Below are 13818 nucleotides of genomic sequence, written 5' to 3'. Positions count from 1 at the left end.
GTAATAAAATCGGGATAATCTGGTATCCTTCGAGGCATAACACTAAAGACGTTCACGCACGACGATAATTACCCGACAAGGATTTTCCTACCTTTGGACCGTCACAATACAGCCGCCGTACACCGCAGACGAATGCTTCAAGTGCTGAGTCTGAAGCGGACCTAACGCAGACTGAATGAAGCAGACCGTATATTTCTTCAGTTTTCTCACTTATCATTGTCATTGTTGCCATTGTAGTTGCCTGCTGCTGCAACAAAAATCATTCCGGCAGCTCTCGCGCGTTCAACCGCCTGCTGGAGTCCTTGGAAACCGCTACCTCGCCCTCCGTAGCTATTGTTTGAAATCTTGACACCCTTGCCGAGAGCGTAGTCTATTGCCCGGGCAAAGCTGCTGACCGTCCCTTTTATATCCTTGTTCAGTGCCTTGAGAATCATAATGTTACAACCCCAGCAGATACCTGCCATTCCAATGTGGTTGTTTGGCTCGGCGGCAATGATCCCTGCAGACGCTGTTCCGTGGCCGTTGTCATCGTCCGGATCATTATCTCCGTTAATGAAATCCTGCATAGACGGTGAAAGGTACACGTAGTCTTATTTCTTTCTCTCACATCGACAGAGTTCCAGAAAGTGCCCGGTAGTCAGGCTCCGGACAACCTGCAGGAGCTTTCATTCCCTTCAGGTTGTCCAACTGTCCCGAGCCTCGGCCGAGACCTCCGGTGCCACACCAAGTCGAAGAAGCCGCAACGCGTCGTTGTGGTGAGCCCGACGATTGACATGCGCCTTGCTCTTTTTCTCAAGGATAGCATGTAAGAGGGTGCTGTTCAGACTGCACGGGCAAGGAGTGAAGAGCCGACTTCGGCCAGTGACCAGAACTCACCCATCCAAGACAGTCGTCAACGAGGCCGTTCCTATCATCGTCAATACCATTGTTGCATATTTCGTCGGTGTTACGCCAGATCATATTCCGGAGATCAGGGTGGTTGTAGTCAACTCCGCTATCAATGACTGCGACCGTTACCTTTTCCTTCAGGGTTGCGCCTGTACAACCATCAGGAAACTCGATTCCACATCTGCTTTCGCGGCGGAACGGTAGAACGTCTGGCCAGCTAACCCACCTTTCGACTTCTGATACCTCGGCCCGGCTTTGAAGGAAACTTACGTCTGAAGCCCTGCGATGTGTTTGGCGTCCATGTTCGGTCATGCAAAAAGTAGTCTGAGTAGGAGGGAACCTCTAAGATGTGACAGGGCGTGTAGCCCTCTCCAGGCGGCTTTGGTGCCGCGTTCGGGTAGTTTGTCACGTGAGTATCCGACAGTTGTCACGTCAACGCTGGAGGATACTTCGTTGCGGTGTCAAACACCGCCCCGTGTGAGCCACGAAATCGATGGCTCACGAAAAAGAGATGGAGTTGCTTTTTCTTGGCATTCACACACCGGAGTTTAGCAACTGGTTTGCTCGCTTACCCGTCCAGAGCTCCCACGCCCGGGGAGCCTCAGTTCCCCAACGTGATGGACCAGAGTCGCTGAATGGCCACTGCTTCCAGGTGAAGGGGTCGTTTGGCATGACCTGCAGACGACGTGAGGGAGCCCCTTCCTCTTTTTTCTCCTGCTCCTGAGTGCGCCTGAGACACTCTTCGTGCGCGACGACATTGGGTTGTGCACCGCTGGGGCCGAACAAGCTGCAGTCGTCCTGTCCAAGTGTTTCTTGCTTTCTACCGGTGGAACTGCTCTCATTGTTATCCCCTGTCTGAGGGACGCTTTCTGCAGAGCGCAACTCATCATCAAAATCGGTCACTTCCTGGTCTTCGAAGACATGGTCCACGTACTGTCTTAGGCCCAGAGCGGCCTTCATGAACTCCCCAAGGCCGAGCAAGTCAGGAAGCTCAAAGATCTCCATTCCAAGGTTCCGAAGGTAGATGGAACGGATGGGCTGTAGAGACGAAAAAAATGTGGAAAGTTGCTGAAGAAACCGATTCCTCTGCGCAAGCATCTCGAGTAGCATGAAGGGCTTGAAATCCCTGTACGAGATGATAACGTTCCGCCGGTAGTTAGGCAATACTCGCGCATTGCGGAGGACGAATCCACGGAACACCTTGTCCACTGTTTTTCCGATGCTTTGCAACACAGTAGCTGTCGGCGTAAGGATCCACTCAGTGCCTTCATTCAGAAAGCCCAGCATTTCTGTGGGTGTTGGCGCGCCCGTGCAGTTGCCGCTGGACCCCATCACACACAGTCTGTTTTCTTCTGCTCTCTTTTTGTCATTTCGCGCGTTGACGAGGGGGAAACTCGGGAGGTGTTCCGAGAGTCCGCCTACAACAGAACCAAAATTAGGGGTTGGGAGCGCCCCAGCCGAGGCTCCCTCTAGGGCCTCATCTGACAGGTGATTGCTGTCTCCGCTCCCGCCATTGCCGGCATCGTCTGCTGCCGGAGGATAGTTTTTCGCGTCACCACTGATGGTCTTGCTGTTCAAATCCAATTCGCGCGGACGGAAGTCTGGCTTGCTGTCGACAGCGGCAGTGTCAAAGCGGGGTGCATCTGCTTCAGGAAGTGGAGGACGGAGATTATCGGCAGCAGCCCCATCTTCATTGTCCTCCCACTCATCAGGTTGGCGCTGCCCGCCACCACGGAGTGGACCGACAATCCCGTGAGCCGCCGCGAAAGCGAAAGAAGTGAGTAGCAGTAACACAAGCAGTGTCCGTCTGTGCGGGGGAGGGCCAACTGTCAGTTTCCACAACTTGCCCCGGGTCAGCTGGCGTCGGCTGCATTGTGCCGGCGATATGGCCGGGCCAGTGCCGGCCTGTTCCCCGGGCATAAACGTTTGAGGAGAGCAAGGAGGAAAGGAAGTTAGACTGGACCACCCCGTGAACACCCGTGGATCAGGAAGTTGTCTTTCCAAAACTCCGGACATGGACCCGTGAAGTCGGGGCATAGGACGGAGTCTGCCGAAGCCGTAAACATCGGATTATGTAAGTCGAAGAGAGTTTTTGGGCGGTCGCAAGCCGTGTCGAGAATATAGACACCTCTATCTGGCAGGGCGTATGCAGATCACTCATCAGCGTTCCGCTCCTAGTGAGTGCAAGGTCCGAGTTCCGAGACCGGCAGAGATTAGCCCAGCATTATTGTGGCCCTCTGGACAGTCTCGTCCCTCTGCGAAAAGGGAAAAAGTCACTGCCACGATATCGATCACGGTGGCGCGCGTGATCTCAGCCTGAGCCAACGGCTCTCGCTGCATGGAGGTGAGAAAACACCCGTTAAATAAGACTCCGCCGGTCGCGGCAGGCAGTTTCAGTCCGGTACACAATGGAGTTACCTGGATAAGCAGTGGGACGAAAAGCTATCTTCCCCGAGACACACACTTCGATACCGACGAGAAGCTATTAGGTCCGTTTGCAGCTGAACTACGCTCAAGAGACAGGCAGGTAAGCAGCTGGCCCGAGTCGGCGAAGAGTTCGACGTCCAAAAAACGTGGCGATGGCAGCTGCCGTGTCCCATGGCGAGGCTGACTGGTGGCGTTTTTGTACGTACAATCGTGCATAGCAGGGGGCTGGTTCGTAACGCCGCTCTGGATTCTGGATGGCGACGTCCACGCTACTTAGCCGTTTTCTGGTCGCCAGTGTCTGGAAAACCAGAGGAGCGCCGCAGTTCGGCCCAGTTCCACGTGTAGCAACGGTGAGGGACTTGAGTCAGTCTTCCAGTGCTTGTTTAGGCAAGAATCTGGCCGGCGTATCCCACTTGTTCCCGAGTTGCTCTGCGACACTCTAGATATCACGACGGCACAACACCGGGCGGCCGTTCAACGATCGCCGGCTCAGGAGTAGGTCCTTGGACTACATTTTCAACGCTGTTCCATTCCAAAACTGCGTCATGGCGGCGAAAGCGTCGCTAACCTCGCTTCGCTGACCGCACCAGGCAGAAACAGCATTAGCTTCACCTGCTAGGATTGCCAGCACGGTTGAAATTTTTAGTGCCCGCGATGTGTCCACGTCGGGAGAAGGCATTGCAACACGGAAACAAAGTTGTAAAGCAAGCTGCCATGTGCACGTCCAGCACAGCGCTGCGTTCACAGCGGAACTCTGTTTTGTGCAGCCTTGACAAGAAATCACAAGTGGCGTGTACAAAAAATTGCTTGGTACAGTTCAACAAACCCCCCGCCCGCCTTCCTGACGAGTTCTGGAACGGCAGTGGTTGCCTTTCCCCCCTGCGAGCGATAACGAATAAACACGGCACTAAGGAAGTCGGACAAGAGACAGCTATCAGTGCTGTTCAAGTACCAAGAACACGAAGACAGCCGATACCTAGCACCCGCAATTCAGCAGGGCCTGGATCACGAAAAACAGTCCAGCGCGCAGTTCAAACCTACACGATCCGTCTTCCGGAGTCCGACTGGTACTTTCGTTCGGCATTCCTCGCTTCGGTGGCCTTGCCCTCTTTACGTCACGACTAATTCGTCACGCCGAACGCAATGAACAGCTGCACAACAGGGCGCCGAGTGGCGCAGAAACCCGCAGTCCCTCTACATCTCCTCTCTTCAGGATAGGGCCATTTGGCGACGCTACTAACATCGCGTGCTGCGTTCACAACTAACCTGGAGATGCCCGCTGACAGCATGCAGTTTTTCTGTTTGAGCTCGAGCGGACTAGCTTGCAGCTGCACAACCGCGCGGTGAAACGATCCCTCCACAAAACACATACTGATAATGACGTACTCAAACTGGGTCGTCAACTGTGCGGTACCACCCACCCGGCTTAGGTTTGCTTGGCGCGCTGCCACCTGGTCAAGAAGAGCGAACAAGACACCAAGGTTTCAGGGCGTGCTCTTGTGTCGGCTCCTCGACTGGACCCTTTTTTTCTCTCTCTCCCTCTTGTAGACGGCTGGAGCCCCTCTCCACGCGAAATAACTGTGTGGCACACTTTCGCGTCCCTTCTAGGAGCAATGCCTTAGCCCGCCGCTGATAGAAAAAAAAAGGTGGAGACGGCTGGAGCCCCTCTCCACGCGAAAGAACTGTGTGACACACTTTCGCGTCCCTTCTAGGAGCAATGCCTTAGCCCGCCGCTGATAGAAAAAAAAAAAGCTGGAGCGAGAGGGAATGTCAAAAACGCGACACTTCGGCGAACACCGTCCACCCCCTAACGAGTTCTAACCACCAGCCAGTAGTAAGCGACACTGAATCACCATCCTTCTAAAGATCATCCCACCATCCGGTTCCGTTTGCAAGTCCTCGACACTTTTGTGACACGTCCGCGCCAGTTCCCGAAGGCAGGGGCGCTTGCTCTTCCGTTCTCTCCGATAGAGAAAACAACCCAACCCCCCCGACATCCCGCGGTCGTGACAAAAAGTTTAGAAAAAAAGACCAACAAGACAAACCCCACGAAGAGACAGATGAGACACTTTCCCAATCCATTTCTTCGACTTTTGCAGACTGACAAGACGAGTATTTCAGTGCAAGTAACGCGCAGCATCACTCACTCCCGGAAGTTGTCTCCGTTCCTATTGCCCGTCTCCTTTGCTGTCACTGACACGCTCTGTCTCCGTCCCCTTCAGTTTAAGTACTTTGCATATCAACAGCAGCAATAGTAGTACACCGGACGGTCTATAGCCGAGATACTATCAAAAACAAGCTGCACCGCCTTACTACTTTGTTCTGAGAGATCCAGCTGCACGTGCAAACAACCAAGCTTTCAGCTTTTCTGGTATCTCGTGCTTCGCTGCTTTCCCTACTGTTCCATTTCTTTACATGCCAATGATACGGATGGAGAGTAATGAAGAATAGAGGCAAAAAGAGTTACGAAGAAACAAGGCAGAAGAAGAATAACCTAGCTATCAAGGGCGAAGTGCCAAGTGGAAAGCAAGGCCAAACCAGCCATTCACGGAGACAAAAAAAACGCGAAAAAATACAAACTACTACTAGGGCAGAGAAAACGTGCGAGTTGTGACGACAGAAGGGAAGACTCTATTCATCTCAGGAAGCAAGTGGTAGCTTCTCCATCAGAGGGGCGCCATCTCCCAGTGAGGAAAAAGATGCCTCGAAATTGACAAAGGGCATCACACGCATGACCTAGGAGAAACATGTGAAGCTCAGGGCAATGCCCCAGTTTACATGCGTGGAAAGGAAACTACTAGCGAAAAAGCCAAGACAACGTGACACTCAACGGCGACAGCCCATATAAAGAGCGACGACTAAAAAGCCTAAGCAAGTAACTATTGTGAAAAATAGGCGTACTACACACACGTGCAGAAAAAGTGTTTGCCCAAAGAAGATCTACATATCTCGGTAACGGTCCCTCAGGCATCCATCCCGGGAGCCTACAAGAGACCGACAGAGACGAAATAGGAATGCGCCTGTACCAAGCTCTTGTTCGCACGAGTGAAGCCACCCAGTCGTCTGAAAAGAAGAAGAATACGCAAAGAACAAACGCGATCCAGACCGAGAAAAAAACACGAGGTGGTTAGAAATCTCTTGCTCGTGATCATCGAAAGATGAGCTTCTTCCACAAGCCTTCTACGCTGTTGCTCAAACACCCAGGCAGCGAGAATCCGATGAAGAACAACAGTCATAGATAGACGACCCGGAGCGACGACTGCTGTGTGTTAAGAATCGAGAGAACGATTTGCCGAGGAGTAGAGTCTGCTGGCGAAAACGCTGACTGCGTGTGTGTGCCTTCATCAGATACAACACTACACCCACGAGCACGGGTATGAAACATATACTAAGCTTAATGAGCTAGACACAGCAAGACACACACAACTCCGAGAGACAGTTTTCACTATCACACCCTCGTTCCAGTAGGACTTCGTGAGACTGTAATTCCATACATCACTCTGTGCTGTTTGGCTTTGACTTAAGTCGGTACAAGGACGTAGAGAAACCGCTCGGAGGTCGAGTCCCTCTCAGGTTTTGAACAACATATCTTCTATGAAACACACTCAAGAAGATAGCTACAGAAAGCTGAAAGGACAACTGAATTAGGAAAGGAATCTGTCCAGACTTTCTCCCCGACCTCTCTCCAAGTGCATCATGATAGAAAATAAGGGTAGAACGCTATACGAGAAAAAACAACAGATGTCTATTGTATTCGTGTCCCTGCGAATAGCTCTATGGGTTTACCTTCCCAGCCACCTTCCTTCTCAGCTCTAAAAACTAAACCTTTGACACTCCTCTATTTGTCTTTGGCAGAATGTCTCTGGTTCGCTATCCATGTGAGACATGCATCACCACTACCCATCATACCCTGGGCCTTTGCGTTCTAGACTCGAAAACAGATCTACAGATTCAAAGAAGGACGGATGGATGCAAGTCTGCCTTAAAATAAAGAATCTTTTGACACCCACAACGGCATGTGCGATTGTAAAGGAAGTCTGAAGACTCAAGAACCACGCAAAATGTGCCATGTATGAAGATACTTTTTCTGTAGTCGGAGACTTCACTGGCCTTTCGCTACCGCCTCCGTCTGCTCTGTACCTGATAGAAGGACCTAAGCTGGAGGTGACGTGTAAGCTCTATCTAGAGACCCCCGATATTTGACTTTCCGATACTGAGATCCGCCGACCACTACTCCTGCCCTGCAGACAAGACACCCACCGAGGAAACAAAGAATCCCACAACAATCCCACGAGTAGAATGAAGAATGAATGTGTCTGAAGCGTGCGTTACTAACGTTGCCTACTGACATGTACATGACGTACTCTCTCTCATCTCCATAGCACTCCGCAAAACTCTAACAGTGATAGAACGCGTACTAGTAGCAGTAATAGTAATAGGGGGAACTCTTACAGCAGCGGTGCCAGCCACCATGTATATACATTCCACTCCCGCTTCCATGATAGACAGACGAACACTCCAGAGAAAAAAAAAAAGAATAGGAGAGTCCCCCCCTTCCTCTCATCCTCTGGTACCTCCATGCATGCAAAGAGCCACATCACAACAAGCCGTTTTCATCATTCAGAACGGAATAGTCAACTGGCTGTTGAAGCAAACACACAAAACGAAAACAAGATCACCTAGCCGCGCGATACCACATAATATGATCGAGTCCGTCCGAATACGAGAAAAAACTCTCTCCACGTGAACCCAGGGGGCCTCAGCCCCTTTTTTGCCTGGCTCCTTGAGACTCCCTCTGTCTGCTCCACACTCGGCCTTCCAAGTGTCCAAGGTGTGCGATGACTGGAACTGCGAAAAACTCCTCTAATGTCTACAAAAAGCTACTACTACACATAGACATCTCTCCCCCCGTTCTTCATACATCGCTTCTGTCGCTCAGTACATACAGTCCCCCTTCTCTTCAAGAGTACCACGTAAAACTCTCCGGCAGTTAAAACGGTTCTTCTGAATCCTATGCTACTTGAAGGTGTATGGCTCGCTCATCTCTTCCCACTTCGCGAAGTTCTCAATATTCCTTTCCATGTATGTGGTTAAAACCGCCGTATCTCCGTATCTTACATTTGACTGCCTACAAGTGTTGGCTGAGAAGATTTTATGTAGTTAAACTACACGCTTGTCCCACGGAAGTGTCTATACACATGTTTCCCACATCTCTCTCTCCTTATTCTTCTTCTTGACTGAAGTGCCACTACCTCTTTTTTCACATAGACATGAAAGGCATCCAATGCTAACTAGCTAAACTCAGGTTACAACACACTGCGAGACCCACATACAGATGGATATGATCGGCTATCCCTTAACTGTCACCAACTGTGTTTACCAGACACCCCACACCTAAACACAGATCTTAATCTAAATACACACCGAAATCACTACACATGAAGTGGGGCCATGCAACCGAAGACCAGAGCATTTGCAAAGACAGAGAGAACCAACCTAATAAAGACACTGAACACGGACATCTGCGGACATCCATGTACCAGAGATTTTCCCGACTATCGCTTGAACGATCCTCGGATACACATACGACATGACTCCTCTAGTCAATCGTCAAAGTCACCGCAGTCCCCTGTCCCATCTGCCCCGGGCCCTTCGCCCTCCGTCCATCCAATCGGTCCAAACAAGCTAGCTGGCTAGCTATATCACATACACTCTGCCTATATATGGTTCCTTTTGTCGCTCCACACCACGAGCTGACGTCATCTTATGACTCTGTTCCACTTTATAATCTCGATGTTTCTCACACATTGGGTGAAAGGAGAGGAAGACGGATGCTTGTGTTAGGTGGGACGAACTCATCACGCTCTCAAATACTGTATAATATACGAGAATGACCAGAACCTCTCTCTTTTTTATCTTCTTCGATCTTCTCCCATCCTTCTTCTTCTTCTTCTATTACCTTCCGAAATTCTTTATCTGCCATGGCCATCTTCGAGTTGACCCGTGCGGCAACTCGTGATCCCCCGATGTGTTCAGAATCCACCGACAAACGCCTGCAGCCCCGAAAAACGGCGACGGGTTGCGATAAGGCGCATGCCAGGGGGGGGGAGCAGCCAAAGGAAAAAAGCAAAAGCTCAATGATATTTTTAAGGAAAGAAAAGAAGAGAAACTTTCAAAGACAAGAGTGAATGCCGAGTGCACAGGCCTGTATACTATACAAATCTATCTGGCTCTATGATATGCAGAAAGAGAGAGGCATAGGGATAGAGATATACAAGCAGACCCAGATATACGATTGATCTACGTATAGGTTGGAAACCACATACAGGACGAGTCTCTGATTCACATTTCGACCATGACAAACTCGGCTCCTGAAGGAGGCGATCAGTAGAGAAAAAAAAGAAACAGACAGCTGCTCGAGTTGGCGGCAGGGCAAGGTGGAGAGAGAGGGGGAATTCGCGATTAGTTCCGTGGAGAGAAAAAAAAACTACGAGAATCACACAGTCGTTGAATCAGCATGCAATGACAGTGAAGTGAGACGAAGTCAATGAGAGAGGGAAAGAGAGTGTACATACAGTAGAGAAAGAGAGAGAGAGAGATACAAAAAAACGACCTCCTACTTCGTTTTCTTTTTCTCTTGATTTCTCTACATTTCTGTGATGCCGTTTGTCCCGTCATACGTAACTAACTATCTACGTCCATGGTTAAAACAGTCATTTCTACCTCTTAGCAAAGACATGTAAAGCTCCTTCACACATGAGATAAAGGAGTGATCCGGTTTCTCTCTTATCCTCTTCATTTAGTGACTTCCATACTGCTGCTGAAGACAACGAGCCCAAGTGTCTCGACGACACTACCGGGATGGAATGAAGTGAATGCAGGGAGTAATTGCATGCATATCGTGAGAAGGCGGCTACACGATAGACAAGCTTCAAGAGGCAAAAGATGGCTTCTCACACATACATCACACTCCCTAGGTGAAAACAACGGGTCACAGAACCTTATGCAACCTGTCCACAGAGAATGCATGAGATAGGCAGGAATGGATGTATGTCAGTTAAGAGAAGTGAAACAGAAAGAAGTCCAGAGACGTACCTAGCAAGTTCTAGAGTTTCACGGTTGATAACCGAGAGCTGCTTCAAAGGTGATGAGGAGGAAATCCAAGGATGTCGAAGGGCTGTCGAAACATACGAAGACAATGAAGATGACAAGGTAACCATGAGCCTACTACCCGCATACCCAGGGACAAACGCATCTATAGACACACGGGTATGTGTGTATATATATAGATACACAGATTCATAGAGAAATAAACATGTACATATGCAGGGGTGATGAACGTCGTGAATGTATAGATATATGCTTGGGTGATGGACACCGTAGGAGAGGGGGAGGCGACCCTTACATGCGATAGATAGTAGCTCATACACAAGACTAGACACAGGTAGGCATGGCTATATTAATACTAGGATATATTCACACCTGTGCGCAGACATATCTCTGTATAGATACCTGTAGGGTCTTTCGAAAGACAATCTATAGCTGCTAAGTGACTTGGCTATATCAAACACACTTGGTCCTACATGAACATGTGCATACTTCTCTATACATCTATGAATATGCGATAGTCTGCGGCGCTGTATATTATACACCAGTCAATACACCAATCTTCAAACCGTGAAGGTACACGATACAGACACACCCCACATGAGAGCCTACAAGTACATAGAGAGGAAACGACAGGAGAGAGAGACAGCGATGAACATACACTTGAGATCACGCAACGAAACAGAGAGAGAGAGAGAAACCAAAGAAAGGATGTATAGAGGAGTGCAAGGGATCTCACCTTGTGCAGCGGTAAGACGCGTCTTCTGATTTCGATCGAGAAGTCGACTAAGGAAATCGATGCAGCATTCTGTTAGATGTAAACATTCTTTGCTGGTCCAGTCAAGTTGTTTATTCTGAACTTCTCTCTAAATACACAAAGAAAAACACACATATCATTATCCACGACAAAAGGAAAAGAGACGAATTCACACGCATGCAATCAACTAGAATATCTGTGAACGAGAGAAGGTAGAAAGAAACCATTCCAGAAATTAGAATGTAGCAATACAACACACGACTACCGCTCTCGCGCATATACCGCTCGATGTACATAGCCCTAGAACAACAGTCTACGGCTCTCCATATGATGCACCTATATATATATATATGATGCCAGACCCCTCTGAACACATGAACTTTCTCTTATATCTCCATCTGTCTATCTATCTTTGATGTACTTACTTACCTGTAACGATCTATCTATCTACCTATCTATAATTGACCTATATGTCTTTAATCGATTTGTCTACCTATCTACCATTGTGGTCTATCTATCTGTCTACCTGAGCACCCATCGATACATGCAACCATCCATCATATGTACATCCTTGTGCTTTTCGGGTTGTATCTATCTCTAACCTTACAGAAGGAAACATGGCTGGCTTTCCAGGTGTCTCTGCAGCGAGAAGGCCTCCTTATAACTGCTGGTTTATGCCATCACAGCAGCCGATCTATTTTCTTCTTCGTCTTCCCTTTGCCTATGAAAATCTCAAACCTCCATGTTTTTCCCATACGATAGATACTCCTTCTCCTCAGCCTAAGCGAATCAACTCCAAAAAGCAGCTCCTAATCCGTACACTTGGATGAGCACTACACATCTATCTATCTATCTATACATGAATATATAGAGAACGAGAGACAGAAAGAAAAAGAAAGAGAGAGAGAGATGAAGAGGAGCAGTGTCTAGAGATGTAAGCCTTGAAAGCCCGGCTAAAAATCAGCTCAGCTCAGCCCCCCCGGTGACTCCTTCTTACCGCAATCTGTCCTGCCTTCGCACCCTCGAAAGGATAACGGCCGAAGAGCATGAGATAGATCATCACTCCAAAGGCCCACATATCTACTCCAGCTCCATATCTCTTGCTGAAGATAGTGAAGAAAACATACCAAGAAAAGATGAAAAGAATGAAAGAAAGACAACGATAGCAGCAAGGAGAAGAAAAGGAATCCGGGGAGACGAAGGAGATTCTATACGTCCGTCATATAGGTGAAGCGAATCAAATAAAAAGAAGGCGAAGACAAGGCCAACAAGAAAAAGCTAACAGGGGGGTGAAACAAAAGCAGAAGATTCTATACATGTCCCTCCACTCTCCTCCTGCCGTTGTCTTTCTTTCTTTCTTCCATTTTTTCTTTCCTTCCTTCTCTTCTATCTTGGTAGCTATCTGGCCCGTGTATCATCAACTGCAGAAGAAGAGAAGAAACTTCTTCTAGAGAACAACAAACACAAGGAACTCCTCAGGGAAACTGGTAGAATGAATAGCCTTATAGTATCTGTCTCTTTTGTCTCTACCGTGGTCTCGTCATCTCATCATACAACGACTAAAGCTATCTGAAGAGAGCTCAGAAGTCAGCGGGTGTATTGAAGGAATGCTACCTATACAAATACATAGAAAAAGTAGGGTTACGAAGAAACATCTTCGCCTTGTCGAACGAACTTCTTTCTCTTTCTTCTCTAGGTATAGACAAGACGTGGAGAAATTTTCGAAAAGAGATTAGGTGCCTTGTAGGTCACATGCCGTCATTCATTCAGTTCACGTTGACGTATACAGCTGCTTCTTGATTTGTAGATACCAATGCAAGAGCAAGACATCATCATGCGTTCCTTCTTTCATTCTGGAGGGGGGCTTTATGCGACTCCACACACACGCATCTCCTTCACATCTAGACTGTCTTTCTTCTTCTTGAGTGTCTTCTCACTGTCAAGCTACCTGATAAGCTCCGGAGAGATGTAATGAGGGGAGCCGCAAAGGTCCGTAAGGTATCCGCACTCAGGAATCTAAAGGCATCAACGGGAGAAAACAACAGAACACAATGATATACTTATGATATGCATGTCGTCCTCCCAGTCACTTGCTCTCTCTCACATAAATATACCTGTTCATATATATACATGTTCATACGTACACATTCATATCTGAATACGTACATATATATACATACGTACATACATATTCAGACCTATACATACATACCCACTCATTCACTCATACATCAATATTCATATATACATACATATTCATGTATAGAGGTGGCACCCCCTTGTCTTTACTCGCCTACGACGAGAGAGATAGCAGTCAGACCTCACACATGCAATATAGGTATGAAAGTGAACATGAAATCCTCTTGAAGAATAGGAACGACCAAGGAAAGAATACAAAGAGTAAAGATATGCGAGCTTCTTCATATACAGGAGTTTCACTGTATAGAAAGATAAACAGCCATCGCCCCCTTCAGGCCTACAAGTTTTCTGCCTCCCCGGTGGTACGACACAGTAAAGATAAACCGAAAGACTGTAGATTGATTGAGACTGGATAGATAAATTGACTAAAGACACAGACATACATAGGTCGATACACGCAAACAAGTTGCCTCGGCTTCTGCGTTTGCCGGGAATCGAAC

The 13818-nt window shown here is 48.4% G+C and overlaps 2 protein-coding genes across 2 annotated transcripts in view; both read right to left on the bottom strand.

Annotated features, from left to right (window-relative positions):
- CSUI_000240 (subtilisin sub11) overlaps positions 1–3372 on the bottom strand; it is a 6073-nt gene extending 2701 nt beyond the window's left edge. Inside the window, exons 1-3 of the mRNA XM_068060474.1 lie at positions 1461–3372; positions 877–1037; positions 211–560 (exon numbers count right to left, since the gene is read on the bottom strand). Of these exons, the coding sequence (XP_067927535.1) occupies positions 211–560; positions 877–1037; positions 1461–2925 (1976 nt within the window). The 5' untranslated portion in view covers positions 2926–3372. The remainder of the gene's footprint in view (positions 1–210; positions 561–876; positions 1038–1460) is intronic.
- Positions 3373–4081: 709 nt separating this feature from the next.
- On the bottom strand, positions 4082–13195 carry CSUI_000239 (ulk kinase). Its single transcript, XM_068060473.1, has 6 exons — positions 13128–13195; positions 12177–12282; positions 11162–11288; positions 10411–10492; positions 9275–9368; positions 4082–6378 (listed from the first exon to the last, which is right to left on the bottom strand). Exons 2-6 carry the CDS (start codon positions 12255–12257, stop codon positions 6256–6258), a joined length of 507 nt encoding a protein of 168 aa, XP_067927534.1. The 5' UTR covers positions 12258–12282; positions 13128–13195; the 3' UTR covers positions 4082–6255.
- Between the last annotated feature and the right edge of the window lie 623 nt (positions 13196–13818).

Source organism: Cystoisospora suis (assembly GCF_002600585.1).
Source record: "Cystoisospora suis strain Wien I chromosome Unknown contig_111, whole genome shotgun sequence".
In the NCBI taxonomy this organism is placed as follows: Eukaryota; Apicomplexa; class Conoidasida; order Eucoccidiorida; family Sarcocystidae; genus Cystoisospora; species Cystoisospora suis.
The sequence above is the reverse complement of the archived record's forward strand: the minus strand, read 5'-3'. Positions and strand labels throughout refer to the sequence as shown.

Coding starts and splice junctions, on each gene's coding strand:
- CSUI_000239 (XM_068060473.1), bottom strand. CDS start 12,257: ATGTGGGCCTTTGGAGTGATGATCTATCTCATGCTCTTCGGCCGTTAT. Junction 10,493..11,161: donor GCGTCTTACCGCTGCACAAG/GTGAGATCCCTT, acceptor ATGTTTCGACAG/CCCTTCGACATCCTTGGATT. Junction 9,369..10,410: donor GAAACTCTAGAACTTGCTAG/GTACGTCTCTGG, acceptor TCGGGGCTGCAG/GCGTTTGTCGGTGGATTCTG.